This window comes from Pelecanus crispus, chromosome 4 (genome assembly GCF_030463565.1).
Source record: "Pelecanus crispus isolate bPelCri1 chromosome 4, bPelCri1.pri, whole genome shotgun sequence".
NCBI classification, from domain to species: Eukaryota; Metazoa; Chordata; class Aves; order Pelecaniformes; family Pelecanidae; genus Pelecanus; species Pelecanus crispus.
The window spans coordinates 87,053,727-87,067,079 of record NC_134646.1 but is presented as its reverse complement, the minus strand read 5'-3'; the positions used below and the strand labels follow the sequence as shown (position 1 = coordinate 87,067,079).

The following is a 13,353-nucleotide window of genomic DNA, read 5'->3' as shown; positions in this document are numbered from 1 at the left end:
TGCTGGCCGGGGGGTGCGAGACCCCTCTTGGTGCCTGCGGAGCCGCTGGGAAAGCTCTGAGCCCCGACCGGTGACATTGTGGGGCTGGGACCGTAGGTGTGCAGATGGGACCCCCATGGGGACCCTGCTCTGCAGCTTTTGCCGTTCCTGGGTTCCCTGGGGAACACGGTCTGGTCGAAGCCATGCCCCCCCGTACCCCGACGTGGCGGTCCCGAAGGTTTGCTGCTCCGGAGGAGCGGCCATGGAGGGGCTGTGGGGCTGTTGCCAGTGCAGGGAAGGCGTCGCTGTATTTAGGGCATTTCCCCCTGTGCTCGGCACTGGGGAGGCTGCACCTGGAATCCTGTGCCCAGTTTTGGGCCCCTCAGCACAAGAAGGACATTGGGGTGCTGGAGCGTGTCCAGAGAAGGGCAGCGGAGCTGGGGCAGGGTCTGGAGCACAGGGCTGGTGGGGAGCGGCTGAGGGAGCTGGGGGTGTTCAGCCTGGAGAAGAGGAGGCTGAGGGGAGACCTGATCGCTCTGCAGCTCCTGGCAGGAGGGGGCGGGGAGGGGGGTCGGTCTGTTCTCCCAAGGAACAAGTGATGGGATGAGAGGGAATGGGCTCAAGCTGCGTCAGGGGAGGGTTAGATTGGATATTGGGAGAAATTTCTTCACGGAAAGGGTGGCCAAGCACTGGAACAGGCTGCCCAGAGAGGTGGGGGAGTCCCCAGCCCTGGAGGGGTTCAACAAACGGGCAGAGGTGGCACTTGGGGACATGGTTTAGTGGGCATGGGGGTGTTGGGTTGATGGTTGGGCTGATGATCTTAGAGATCCTTTCCAACCTTAATGATTCCTGGTTTTACTTTCATTAAAAATAATCCAGCCCCCAAGCCAGGACACATGAAATTGCTGCTCTGCCCTTAACTGGTTTAGTGGTGGTGTTGGCAGTGTCAGGTGAATGGTTGGACTGGGTGATCTTCAAGGGCTTTTCCAACCTCAACGCTCGATGGTTCCAGGTACTCAGAGGTGCGAAGCACAGATCTGCTCCACGGGGTCACGCTCCTGAGCGCCCCAGTCCCAAGGCACCCACCCTGCCAGGGCACCCAGGGGTGCGCCCTGCCCTGCCCGCGTCCCCCCCATCCCCTCTCCCCCCCCGGGCTGTCGCGGGGGCATTTGGGGTGCTCTGAGGCAGCCCCTCACGCGTGGCAGCAAAGCCGACAGCTTCGTACGGCCGAGCTTTTGAGCTCGCCCACCGCAGCTTCCAAAACCCCCAGCGGGACCCCTGGCAAGGCTGGGAGATGGGGGCGTTGAAGGGGTGGTTGCCCAAACCCCGCCGCACCCATCCCTCCCTCCGGCCCGAGGGGCTTTCAAGCCACGGCTCTTCCTTTTAAACCCCCAAAATGACAAAAGCGTTGATTTATTTGCAGTTTCTCCAGCTTGTCTGCTTCACTGTGGGCAGGAGACAAAGCAAGCGAGAGCATCCTCGCCCCTCGCATCGGATGCTTCACTCGCCGGGACGATTCCCCTTCTCCTCCCGGGGCTGGTTTTATTGCAGATAATTGTCCGGTTCAGGCAGCAAACTTGGGGCAGGGAGGACGGGCTAGGTCTGCGCTAAAAATTTGGGAAAAAACGGAGCTGCCCGTGGCAGCTTGGCCATCAGCATCCCCCCAAAGCCCATTTTTGCCGCTCCCGAGCGTCCCCCTTCCATGCATCTCCTTCCAGGATTTAATTATTCTCCCCGTTAAAAACACACGTCTTAGCGGCAGGCTGGATTTCTGTACCTCCCGCTTCCAGCCAACGACCCCGTCCTGCCTTTTAGCAATAATTAAAGAGCTGGCCGGGAATCGAAGTGCACGGCCCAAAGGAATAAGGGCAGGAAAGCCGCTCCGCCGGCCGCGGTGGCATCGGGGAAAGGGCGAGCTGCTTCCAGCGCAGCCGAGGAGGGGACGGGTCCCTTCCCGGGGGACCGGCGGCGGCTGCGGTCCCCCCAATTCCCGAGGGATGGCCAGGACAGGTCACTATTCCAGCACTCCATCCTTCTGCTTTGTTTTCTTGTTTTAAATACATTTTCTTGTTTTAAATACATTTTCTTTCTCCTTCTTGAAGGCGCAGACAACTTGAACTAAAAAATTTAAGGCAAGGAGCTTATCTTTCTAATTACCAAGTGTTTCTCGCCCCGGCCTTCCGATTCTCCAGGCACCTGAGGGCTGCCATGTGGAAAGCAGAGAAGGCAAGGCTGCTTGCGAGACGTAGGAGCTCGCCAGAGCAAGGGATGAACCGTCGGCTTGTTGAACAGATCCTCTTACTGGAAAAGAAGGCAAAAACCGCAGGGACCGCAGCGCCGGGACCAGCTCCACCAGTTCCGAAAGCCCCAGGCTGTGCCCCTGCTCCTCCATCCCTGGTCAAAGCGGATGCATTTTTCCAAATGCAACTTTTCGGGTGCTTCCCGTCACACGGCGCCCAGCGCAGCCTCGCGTTTCGATCGCCGCCGAATTCGGCCCGCCCGGCGCTGTCCGGGGGGAAAATGCCGCGGCCCGAGCGCGGTTACTCATCGGCAGCCTGCCCTTTTCCCAGCGCCGCGCTGCCCGCGCTCTGCCCGCTCCGTATCGAGTGAATTCCTCTCCCCTGATTGCACCCTCCAAACACCCATGAAAATCAATGCCGGCTCCACTCCCGCGGGATGGGAGAGCCGTGCCCCGCCGGCTGCACCGGCCCCAAAGCCACCGCGGCCGGGGGAGAGCCGCCGAGCGGAGCTGCTTCGGAGGGCAGCTGCGTATTAATATACGCGACTCAAATACTTAAATACTTAATTTAATACTTAAAAGCGGTAATTCACACTTCTTTTTAAAGCTGGAGCTTCTCGCGAACCCTCTGCGGGTGGACTCCAGCGCATCCGTGCCTCATCCCTGCGAAGAATGGGAGATTTTAGGTCTTTTTCACCAGATTTCCCAGCGTGTTTCAGGGCGTTTTGACCCAAGCCGGGCTCCTGCGAGAGGCTGCGTTTTCAGGAGCCAGCCCCAAAACCTCTCTGCTCACGGCGGGAGACGAGAGCCTGGTGCGGCCCTCGCACCCCCTCTGGCTTTACCTTCTTCCCATGCAGCCGGAGCCTTTGGAGAGGGCTTTTTCTGATGCCTTTTAAATATTTATAGGGTTTTGCTCGCTAGAATCCAGCTACGCGACTTATCTGAACGCGGTTCAGCTCAGAGAAATGCGTGTCGTTAACATCTTAAACACCTGATGATCGCAAGCGGTTACTTGGGGGAAAAACGGACTCGTTGTCTGGAAAAATACAAAGCAACCCACCCTCGCTGTCTGGCTAAGCGAACGGCAAAACGAGGATTAAAAAGACGCGGTGCAAATGGCATTAAAGCTTCTGATCCTCCCCATTTGCATCCCATCCGCTGGCTCAGTGGCGGAGGAGTTTTGGGGCTCTGCTTTTCCTGCTGTACCCGGTGCAAAGAGCCCTCCTCGCGCCCCGCTCTCCCCGTCGTGGCAGCGACGGCTCTCAGGGAGTTTCCCATCCCTCCCGCATTGCGTTTAGAGAACAAAACCAAATTTAACACCCGGCCCCGGGCTGGCGAGAGGCGCGGGGCTTTGCCCTGCCACAGACACGGTGGTGTTGGGTTGATGGTTGGGCTGATGGTCGGGCTGATGGTCTTAGAGATCCTTTCCAACCTTAATGAGTCCTAGTTTTTACTTTCATTAAAAATAATCCAGCCAGCAAGCCAGGAAACATGAAATTATGACTCTGCCCTTAACTGGTTTAGTGGTGGACTTGGCAGTGTCAGGTTAATGGTTGGACTGGGTGATCTTAAAGGGCTTTTCCCACCTCAACGATTCCATGATTCTATTCTATGATTCTACTGGGAAGCTGCCGGTGGCTGCCGCCTCCCTCCTCCACGGCTGCAACCCTGTTTTTCAACCTCAATTTGGTCAAATTTAAACCTGTCCATCAGGGAAGGGAGCAAAAGCGTCCTGCCTGTCCCGCCGCTCGCCCAGGCAGCGGTGAGCCAGGGCAGGGGACAGAGCAAGGGCCCACTGTCCCCTACCCTGTGGCCTCGAAGCAAAATCACAGCGCGTCACCCAAGCCGGGGAGCGGCTTTTCCAGGAGCTTCCCAGCACTACCGGCAAGGCCGATGGTTTTCTCCCACCTACGTCCTTGCTTCTTGCGTGCTTTGCCTGCCACCAATCCCTCCGGTGCTTTTACCCTCATTCCTCTGGCTCCCTGATATCAGAGCTCTGCGCTGAAAATCCAGCCCTCCTGCGAACCCCTCTGAGCGACCGGCGTCTCCCAAGGCCCCTGCAACGTGCCTCCTGCAACCCCCGGGTCCCCTCAATAGCGCTCTCCCACTATTTCTCTAATAAAATATAAAAATAATCAGTGTGCGCAGAGGACGGTTTCCCCGACGTGACACTGACTCAACGCGGGAGCCGAACGCTTGCGAGCCGGAGGGACACGACCGCATCCAGCCTCTCTAACACGGCGAACTTCATCTCCAGCCTTTATTAGACGAGCAGCTCTCAAACAGCAACCACGCTTCTACGAAATCAGCGTCAAAACACGCGGCCCCGAACAAACCCAGGGGCAGGGAGGGCGCAGCGGGACCGCGCGCCTCACCTTCGCCTTCAGAACCAGCCACAAAATGAGCCGTTTGCCTCAGAATCGCCTCAAAAAAGCCTTCCTGAACCGTGAAACCGAACCGAAACGGCGGTGCCGAGCCGGGGCATTCCTGCGCGACAGCCGCACGCAGCCCCGGCTCCTGGCTAGCACGGGGAGATCTGGCACAGGCTGAAGGTGACCAACACCGAAGCAAAAAAAAGGGGTTTTTTATGATTACAAGGAACAAGAACAAAGGGTTCACCTCCTTCCCGGCACGATCACCTTTTTTTCTTTTTTTTTCCCCTTTAGGAAAGGAGGGAGAGCCGGTGAGTTTAGCAGCAGCGGGAACGCCAAGCAGATGACATCCAAGGGAAGCCGAGGCGACTCGCTCAGCGTCTCGCTCCCCTCGCGCACGCGGAGCGGAGAATCACTCCCCGTGAAACGGCTTCCCCAGGGGCCTCGCTCAGCCGGCCAAGCACCGCCGCAGCATCCCGGCCACTCAGGGAAGCTTCTGGCAAAACCAGAGAAGAGCAAGGCGGGAATTTCCAACAAGAAAATCAAACAAAAAGCGACGTCGAGTCCTTCCAGGTCACCTCCCCGCAGCTGCGGAGCGCAGGGAGAGGCGCCCGCCCTCGCGCTCCCCTCCCGACGCCGGCATCCTGCAGCGCCGGCAGGCTCCCAGCGGGAATATGTGGGAGTTGGGCAGTTTGGTTACTTTATTCTTTTTTTTGTTGGTTTGTTCTTTTGATTAACGGCTCTGTGTAAACCTCAGTTAAACGTCAAGCGCGTTCTGCCGCCGCACCGAGGGAACGGTTCCCCCGCAGCCAAACTACACCACGCACAAACTCCTGACTTTAAACCCCAGCGGGTGACAACACCTCCCAGGTCCCCGAGCAGGACGGGCAGCGCCGGGGGGGGTCCAGACCCTCCTCGCGCTCGGCTGGAGCCAAACATCCTCGCACACAGTCCCGAGGGATCAGCAGAGCTGTATAAAAAGGCGCGAGGCCTCCCCGCGCGTCTGTCCAGCGCTGCCGGCACCCCCGGCCGTCGCCCGGTTTAGACATTGCGAGCAAAATCCCTTCGAGGGACATCGAGGAGGGTTCGAGCGAGGCCTGGGGACAGTGCTGCCTCGTGGCCCCCCGCACAGTTCAGCTCTGCCCTGCTCCTTCACCGCAGCCGCTGCCGGCTGCCTCCGGGGCTCAGTAAATCTTCTGTCGGCTGGGCAGGATGGCTTCCTTGATGAAAGAGAAGATGAGGAGGATACCGGAGCGCTTGCCTCTCTTCCCCTTGGTGAAGTAGTTGGAGACCACGTCGTCTGCGGAGAGAAGAGAAGAACAATCAAACGCAAACCCACTGACGGCCGCGGGAGCCCTGGGATGGGTCGTCTGATTCCAGGGCGACGCACGAGCTGCCTTTAAAGCCTGAAAGGTTCTGCTTTGCTCACTTCTGGTCTACCTGGGTGTTCCAGTAAGTCGCTGCCAGGGAGCCAAAATCCTAAGTTATCCCTTTCCTGAACTGTAGGGAGAGTTCAGGGAAAGCAACAAGGCCCCGGGACTGGAGAGACGCAGAAGGTAAAGCTGGAACAGCCCTCCAACTCTGCTCACCCTGTGGAAGCCTCCCCCTTTCCTGCCTTGGTTTTTGGAAGGGTTTACACGACCAGCTGCCCCGTTTCCCTCTTCTGTGCAACGGGAACGGGGCACGTTGAGCACAGCCCCTGTCAAAAACCAGCAGGCATCTGCCCGGGACCTCAGGAGCGCTCACCTCCAGGCTGCACTGTGGAAGGCAGGACGTTCTCTCCGGCCGACAAAGAGACGAAAAAAGCAAAAGGAATTAACCACAGGCAGAACGTGAAGTAGGCGAGAACCTGCGGGCAGAGCAAGAGAGGCAGTGAGAGCGGAGCCGCAGCGCGCCCAGGGCCCCGTCACACGCTGACTTGTGTCTGGGCTGACGCCCACGAGTGCTGCCTCAGCCCCAGCTGTACCTCCCCGCGACGCACCCCAAGTTTCTACCCGAACCCTTCGAGAGAAAGGGCACTAAAGGGGGAGAAATACCGCTCAACCTCTCTTGGGTGCCAACAGCATGGCCCTGCGAAGCTGGTACAGGGATAAAATTCACCCAGCAGCTTCCACGGGAAGGACAGGGCGCGCAGGAAAAGCCCTTGCTCCTCTCCTAGGCGCCTGAAAACCTTTACTGCTCCCAAACCCCAGAGTTTTAAAGAGCACCATTAAACAAGCAGGCAACAGGTTGCGCTCTTACGACTTATAAAATCCTCTTCACACCTTCCAGGGACTAAAAGAAAGAGTCGAGACCCGGGCTTGCTCCTCCTGCCCCAGGGCGGGACGCTGGCGGAGCACGAGAGGCGCCGAGCTGCCACACCAGCCGCCTCCTTGTGCGCGCGAATGCTGGAGAAGCGTTAAACTTCATTAAAAAGGTGGCAGTTGGTTTTGTTTTGGTGGCGTTTTTTTCGTTTGTTTTTTAAAATTTGTGCTAAGCGGCAGCTCCTGTTGGGCCCAAACAAGCCCCTCGGTGAATTCGGGCCTTCGTCTCGGCGGGTGCAAGGGCGGTGAGCCAGGCGAGTCAGCACATGGGAGACATAAAAATAATGAGGAGCAATTGCGCCAACAGGGAAGTGATTTGCGGTTAGCTTGTAGAAAAAAAAAAAGAATAGTAGTATTTTCTATTTTTCCTAGTTTTTAGTATCTCAGGAAAAAAAATCTGTGCTTAAGATTAAGAAATCTGTGTATTTCTTCTGCCCTTCAGCTGGCTGAGAAAGCCCCAAATCCACATCCAAAAAAAGAAACTGCAGCTTCCTTGGTACTTCCAAGGGAACAAGCACAAGAACCCCCAGGGAAGGGCTGCGAAAAATATCCTCAGTGTGTCTTACCGCTGACCGAAAAAACTGGCATTTTCCTCTCCCCCCCACTCCCACCAGCAGCTCCACACTGGCTGGAAGAACACGGATCGACTCCTTCCCGAAGGTCTCTCACCTCAGAGAACAGGTAATACTCCTCGGCGAAGTACTGGAACGCTAAGTAGTGATTGAATACAACCAGCACTGCCAAAGGAAAACACAGCAAAGTCACTCTCCAGCCTGGAAGAAATACCGTCGGCGTATTCCAAGGCCCCCAAAAAAGGACGCACACACCTCTGCTGCTGCGGGAGCGTTCCCCGCTGCCGCGCGTCCCCTTCCCCGCAGCCCCTGCACGCCTGGAATCCTGCTGTTGCTAAAATAATTTTCACGCATCCAGCGAGAAATGGTGCGAGCAGCCAGCGAGTCCCCCCCGCCGCCATCCCAGCTCCGTTCTGTTACCCCGTGCAGCCCCGCTCGAGCCCCTCGTCCCTCTGCTGCTTGATTCTCCGTGTCCCCGAGGGCACCGCGGAGAGCCCAGCCTGACGCTTGCTAACACTGCGCTGAGAGAAGCAGCGAAAAACCCCACGTCCCCGCCAGCCACTGCGGAGAGAAGCTCTTCTACCATCCGTAAACCGAGTCAAGCTGAAACGCGGCCGGGACAGGAGGGTTAGCGTTGTCCTCAGCAGCGAAAAAAACACCTCTTCGCTCTTAAAAGGCAGCAACCACAGCTTCTTTCGCTTTTTATTTGAGATGCCAAGGGCAGCGGCCCCAGCCCCGGGGACAGCAAGAGACAGCCCCGACACGGAACGCTGCGTCCCACGCTGCTTTATCGTCCTCTCCAGCCTAGGGACATCACCGAAGATCCAGAGGAGAGTCCGGGTCTGCCAGAAAACGCAGCTCCTGATCTACGCGCCACGGGAGAGCTGTGCTCATTTTCCACTGGCGGATAAAATCCTGCCTACGCGAATGCTTTGAGGAGCAAAGGTATTTTAGTCGTACACGGACAGCACCCTGAAAGACGTGTAAGGGCTCCAGAAAGTCACTCTGGAAGAAATTTTGCTCGTTTGCTATTTAAGGCGTCCCTAAAAATCACTCAGAGCAGAGCGTTCAAGTCGGATGCGTGCACAGGACACTAAAACACGCAGGAGACTCGGCAGCTCGCCGTGGAAACCATTTGACCTACTCCGAGCAGCCAAAAACCAGTTTAATGAGCAGAGCTACTGGCCCACCACCCCAGGCCCAGCAGCGGAGCTGCTCCCAGGCTCAGCCTACGACACGGCCCTGGCCGTTCGTCAGCTGAGCGTGGCAGTAAGCTGCCCACTTCGGCCAAAATATCAGCGCTGCTAATTAAAGCCCCTGCTCGACCCCGCACCACGAGCCCGCGGCAGCCGCTCAGAATTGAGGAGAGAACCCTTGCACCTGTCCCGTGCCAGGGCAGCCGGGGACGGAGCCACGGCAGCCGGAGCCACGGGCTCGGCAAATACCACAGGAAAGGTGCAAACGTGAAAAATCAAAATCCCCAATTTCAGCTCGGCAACGCGCTTTTCTAACGGGACTTTCTCCAGTCACCCTGCTGAATTTCCATGTTAATTGCAGACGTTCGCCTCAAAGCTTTTCTTCCTCTACACATCAGCTCCTTACCATGACACACATGGCCCAGGCTGTAATTACATGCGCCGGGTTTTATTAGTTTGCTTCCAAACCTTCCGGCTCTTTATCAAGACCCAGCGAATGCCCGGAACAGGAGGTCTGCAGGGAGGACGCCGAGCTTTGGGACAATCGGGATTTTGTTTTTTCACCCTTATCAGCGGAGCTGGCCGGAGCATGAAGCAGAAGGTGCCCAGGGAAGCCCAGGGCATGCAACGAAAGGCGCTTCCCACCCCACCCAGCCCGCACTTATCGCAGCCACGTCATAAAGCATGATTAAAAAGTACGGCGGAAAGCTCAAAGTCCTTCCGAAAGCCACGGGGGGCTGCAACGGCAAAACCTAAACCTTTGCTGCCACCCAGAGCCCACCCGGCGACGGGGTGTGGGGGGTGACGAGGCTTCCTCCGCCCCAGCGCCCGCTCCCACGGGAAGGCGACGGCCCCGCTCACCGCAGGAGAGTATGAAATTGGAGGACGTCAGGACGATGAAGGGGAAGGTCTGCAGCAAACCGAAGTAGACGAGGTTGGTGAAGAGCCCAACGCCCACCATGAAACCGGGAAAGTGTTCGAAGAGGTAGAGGCCAACCAGCACGGCGGAGGAGAACTGGAAGAGAGAAGGGAGCTTGCCTGCGGCAAACACGGGGGTGCAGGCAGCGGGGCCGCAGGCAGCTGCGCAGGCAGGAACCCCACCGCGATCGAGGCGGTTTTTAGCGCGCCCCGACGCACGCCGCATCTCCCCCACGCGCCTCCCGCTCGGCACCGGCCCCTCGGGAAAGGTCCAAACGGGAATCCCACCTTGCTGCCGCAGCTCCCATGCGGCGGCCGGGCCTCGGTTTCCCCAGGCAGCGGGGAGAGGTGTCGCCCAGGAGGGGTTTGGCGGGATCGCCGCCTCCCCGGTTAAGCGAGGAGCCAAGCGAAGCCCCTACCAACCTCCCTCCTCGGAAGCCGGAGCCACCTCGGGAAGCGGGAGCTTCCCGAGCGCTCGTCCCCTCCATCCAGAGCCGACGTCCCACGCCACGGCTGCTCTGCCGGCCCCGCTGCCACCCCAGGGGTGATTTCGGCAAGGAGCCGCCCGGTTTTGGGAGCGCGGGGGACGTACCCAGATCATGTATTTGATTATCCTCCGGGTGACAACCGTGTACTCCTCGATCAGCTCCGCCAAATAATACAGCCCGGCAGCTGCGGGAGAAAGGGCAGGCTCAGCCCCGCAGGCCAGGAGGGAGCGAAGGGCAGGGGTGGCCCCCGCTCCCCGCAACTCTCTGGGGCACCCATGGGGCCACAGGGGCACCCATGGGAGCCCCCCCCAAACTCTGGGGCTTCCACAGGACCTCAGGAGCACTCTGGGGCTTTGTGGGCACCCGTGGGACCCCCTCAAACTCTGGGGCTTCCATGGGACCTCAGGAGCACTCAGGGGCCTCGTGGGCACCCATGGGACCCCCCCAAACTCTGGGGCTTCCACAGGACCTCAGGGGCACCCAGAGGCCTTGTAGGCACCCATGGGACCCCCCCAAACTCTGGGGCTTCCACAGGACCTCAGGAGCACTCTGGGGCTTTGTGGGCACCCGTGGGACCCCCTCAAACTCTGGGGCTTCCATGGGACCTCAGGAGCACTCAGGGGCCTCGTGGGCACCTGTGGGACCCCCTCAAACTCTGGGGCTTCCATGGGACCTCAGGAGCACTCAGGGGCTTTGTGGGCACCTGTGGGACCCCCCCTCCACAAACTCTGGAGCTTCTACGGGATCTCGTGGATGCCCATGGGACCCCCCCCCCCAAACTCTGGGGCTTCCACAGGACCTCAGGGGCACTCAGGGGCTTCGTGGGCACCCATGGGACCCCCCCAAACTCTGGGGCTTCCACAGGACCTCAGGGGCACCCAGAGGACTCGTAGGCACCCATGGGACCCCCCCCAAACTCTGGAGCTTCCACGGGATCACGTGGACACCCATGGACCCCCCCAAACTCTGGGGCTTCCATGGGACCTCAGGGGCTTCGTGAGCACCCATGGGACCCCCCCAAACTCTGAGGCTTCCACAGGACCTCAGGAGCACTCGGAGGCCTCAGGGGCACCCACGAAACCCCCAATCTCCGGAGCACCCAGGAAGCCTCGGGACACCCGGGCCCGCGGGAGGTGCTGGACCGGCGGCCCCGAACCCGGCCCCAGCAGAAACCCGAGCTGCCCCCTCCCAGAGAGCCGCCACCTTCTTCCCGAGAAACGCACGCCATATCGCGACAAACCCGCCGGGAGAAGCCTGAGACCGGGCCCAGACCCCAGCAGGCGGCACCCCCGAGGTTCCCCCCCCCGGCTCACCGATGGCCAGGGTGACGAAAGCCACCTGGATGAGCAGCGACAGCCAGCTCAGGGCGTAGATGAACCACATGGCGGGGCGGGGGGTGCCGGGGGGACCGGGGGGCACCGGCCGGGCCCCGCCGCTCCCGGTTGCTGCTCCCGCTGTGGCGGCGGCGCTGACCACGCGGCGCCGGAACCAGCGAGACGCGCGCGGCCCGGCCCGGCCCGCCGCCGCCCGCCGCGACAGCGACCCCTGCAGGCGTGGAGGACTCCCGCGCCGCGCTCCGCCGCCGGGCGGGGGGCGAAACACGGGGGGGGGGGGGGGAACCACCCCCCGAAACGCACAGGGACCCCCAAAATTGTACAGGGACCGCCCCCCCCCACGCGCGGGGGGGCCTCGAAACGCACAGGGACCGCCCCGCAAAGCGTGTGGGAACCGCCTGAAGTGTGCAGGGCGCCGAACCGTACAGGGACCCCCCCCGAACCACACAGGGACCCCCCCCAAACAGTGCAGGGACCCCCCCCAAACAGTACAGGGACCTCAAACCGTACAGGGACCCCGAACCGTACAGGGACCCCCCCCAAACCTTACAGGGACCCCCCCAAAAAGTACAGGGACCCCGAACCATACAGGGACCCCCCAAACCGCACGGGGACCCCCCCAAACAGTGCAGGGACCCCAAACCGTACAGGGACCCCCCCAAACAGTACAGGGACCCCCCCCCAAACAGTACAGGGACCCTGAACCGTACAGGGACTCCCCCCCCAAACCGCACAGGGGCCCCACCCAAACACTACAGGGACCCCGAACCGTACAGGGACCCCCCCCCAAACTGCACAGGGTTCCCCCGACCCTTACAGGACCCCCAAACCGCACAGAGCCCCCCCCCAAACAGTACAGGGACCCCGAACCGTACAGGGACCCCACCCCCCAAACAGTACAGGGACCCCAAACCATACAGGGACCCCCCCCAAACCGCACAGGGGTCCCCCGAACCTTACAGGGACCCCCCCAAAAAGTACAGGGACCCCGAACCGTACAGAGACCCCCCCCAAACTGCACAGGGGTTCCCCGAACCTTACAGGGACCCCCAAACTGCACAGAGCCCCCCCCCAAACAGTACAGGGACCCCGAACCGTACAGAGACCCCCCCAAACCGCACAGAGACCCCCCGAACCATACAGGGACCCCCCCCAAAAGTACAGGGACCCCAGGGACCCCTGCCAAACCATACAGGGACCCCGAAGTATACAGGGACCCCCCATACTGTACAGGGACTCCGAAGTATGGAGGGACCCCCCCAAACTGTGCAGTACCCCGAACCATACAGGGACCCCCCAAACCATACATGGACCCCCCCAAACAATACAGGGACCCCGAAGTATACAGGGACCCCCCATACTGTACAGGGACCCCCCCAAACTGCACAGGGACACCTCAACTGTACAGGGACCCCCAAAACCGTAAAGGGACCCCAAACCACACAGGGACCCCCCCCAACTGCACAGGGATGCCCCAAAACCATACAGGGCCCCAAAATGCACAGGGACACCCCCCCCCAAACTCTACAGGGATGCCCCAAAACCTCACCGAGACCCTCAACTGCACAGGGACCCCCTCCAAACCATATGGGGACCCCAAAACATATAGAGACCCCCCAAACCTTTCAGGGACCCCCAAACTGCATGAGAACCCCCCAAACTGTACAGGGACCCCCCCAAAAAACGTGTACAGGGAGCCCCTGAAACCATATAGAGACCCCCCCTGTGTATAGGGACCCCCTGCAACTCACACAGGGACCCCAGCACCCATATAGAGTCCCTTCACCTGTATAGGAACCCTTACAGCCATATAGGGACCCCCCCCAAACTGTATAGGGACCCCCCCAAACTGTATAGGGACCCAGAAGCCACGTGGGGATGCCAGGGACCCCAGCACCCATATAGGTCCCTCTGTATCCATATGGAGACTCTCTGCACCCATATAGGGACCC

General features: G+C 60.0%; 1 protein-coding gene across 1 annotated transcript; it reads right to left on the bottom strand.

The window, feature by feature from the left end:
• Positions 1 to 5,675: 5,675 nt before the first annotated feature.
• On the bottom strand, positions 5,676 to 11,450 carry TEX261 (testis expressed 261). The gene is made up of 6 exons (XM_075709641.1): positions 11,381 to 11,450; positions 10,172 to 10,251; positions 9,523 to 9,676; positions 7,563 to 7,630; positions 6,337 to 6,439; positions 5,676 to 5,890 (listed from the first exon to the last, which is right to left on the bottom strand). Exons 1-6 carry the CDS (start codon positions 11,448 to 11,450, stop codon positions 5,775 to 5,777), a joined length of 591 nt encoding a protein of 196 aa, XP_075565756.1. The 3' UTR covers positions 5,676 to 5,774.
• Between the last annotated feature and the right edge of the window lie 1,903 nt (positions 11,451 to 13,353).

Coding starts and splice junctions, on each gene's coding strand:
- TEX261 (XM_075709641.1), bottom strand. CDS start 11,450: ATGTGGTTCATCTACGCCCTGAGCTGGCTGTCGCTGCTCATCCAGGTG. Junction 9,677..10,171: donor TAATCAAATACATGATCTGG/GTACGTCCCCCG, acceptor TCTCTCTTCCAG/TTCTCCTCCGCCGTGCTGGT. Junction 5,891..6,336: donor TTCCACAGTGCAGCCTGGAG/GTGAGCGCTCCT, acceptor TTCTCTCCGCAG/ACGACGTGGTCTCCAACTAC.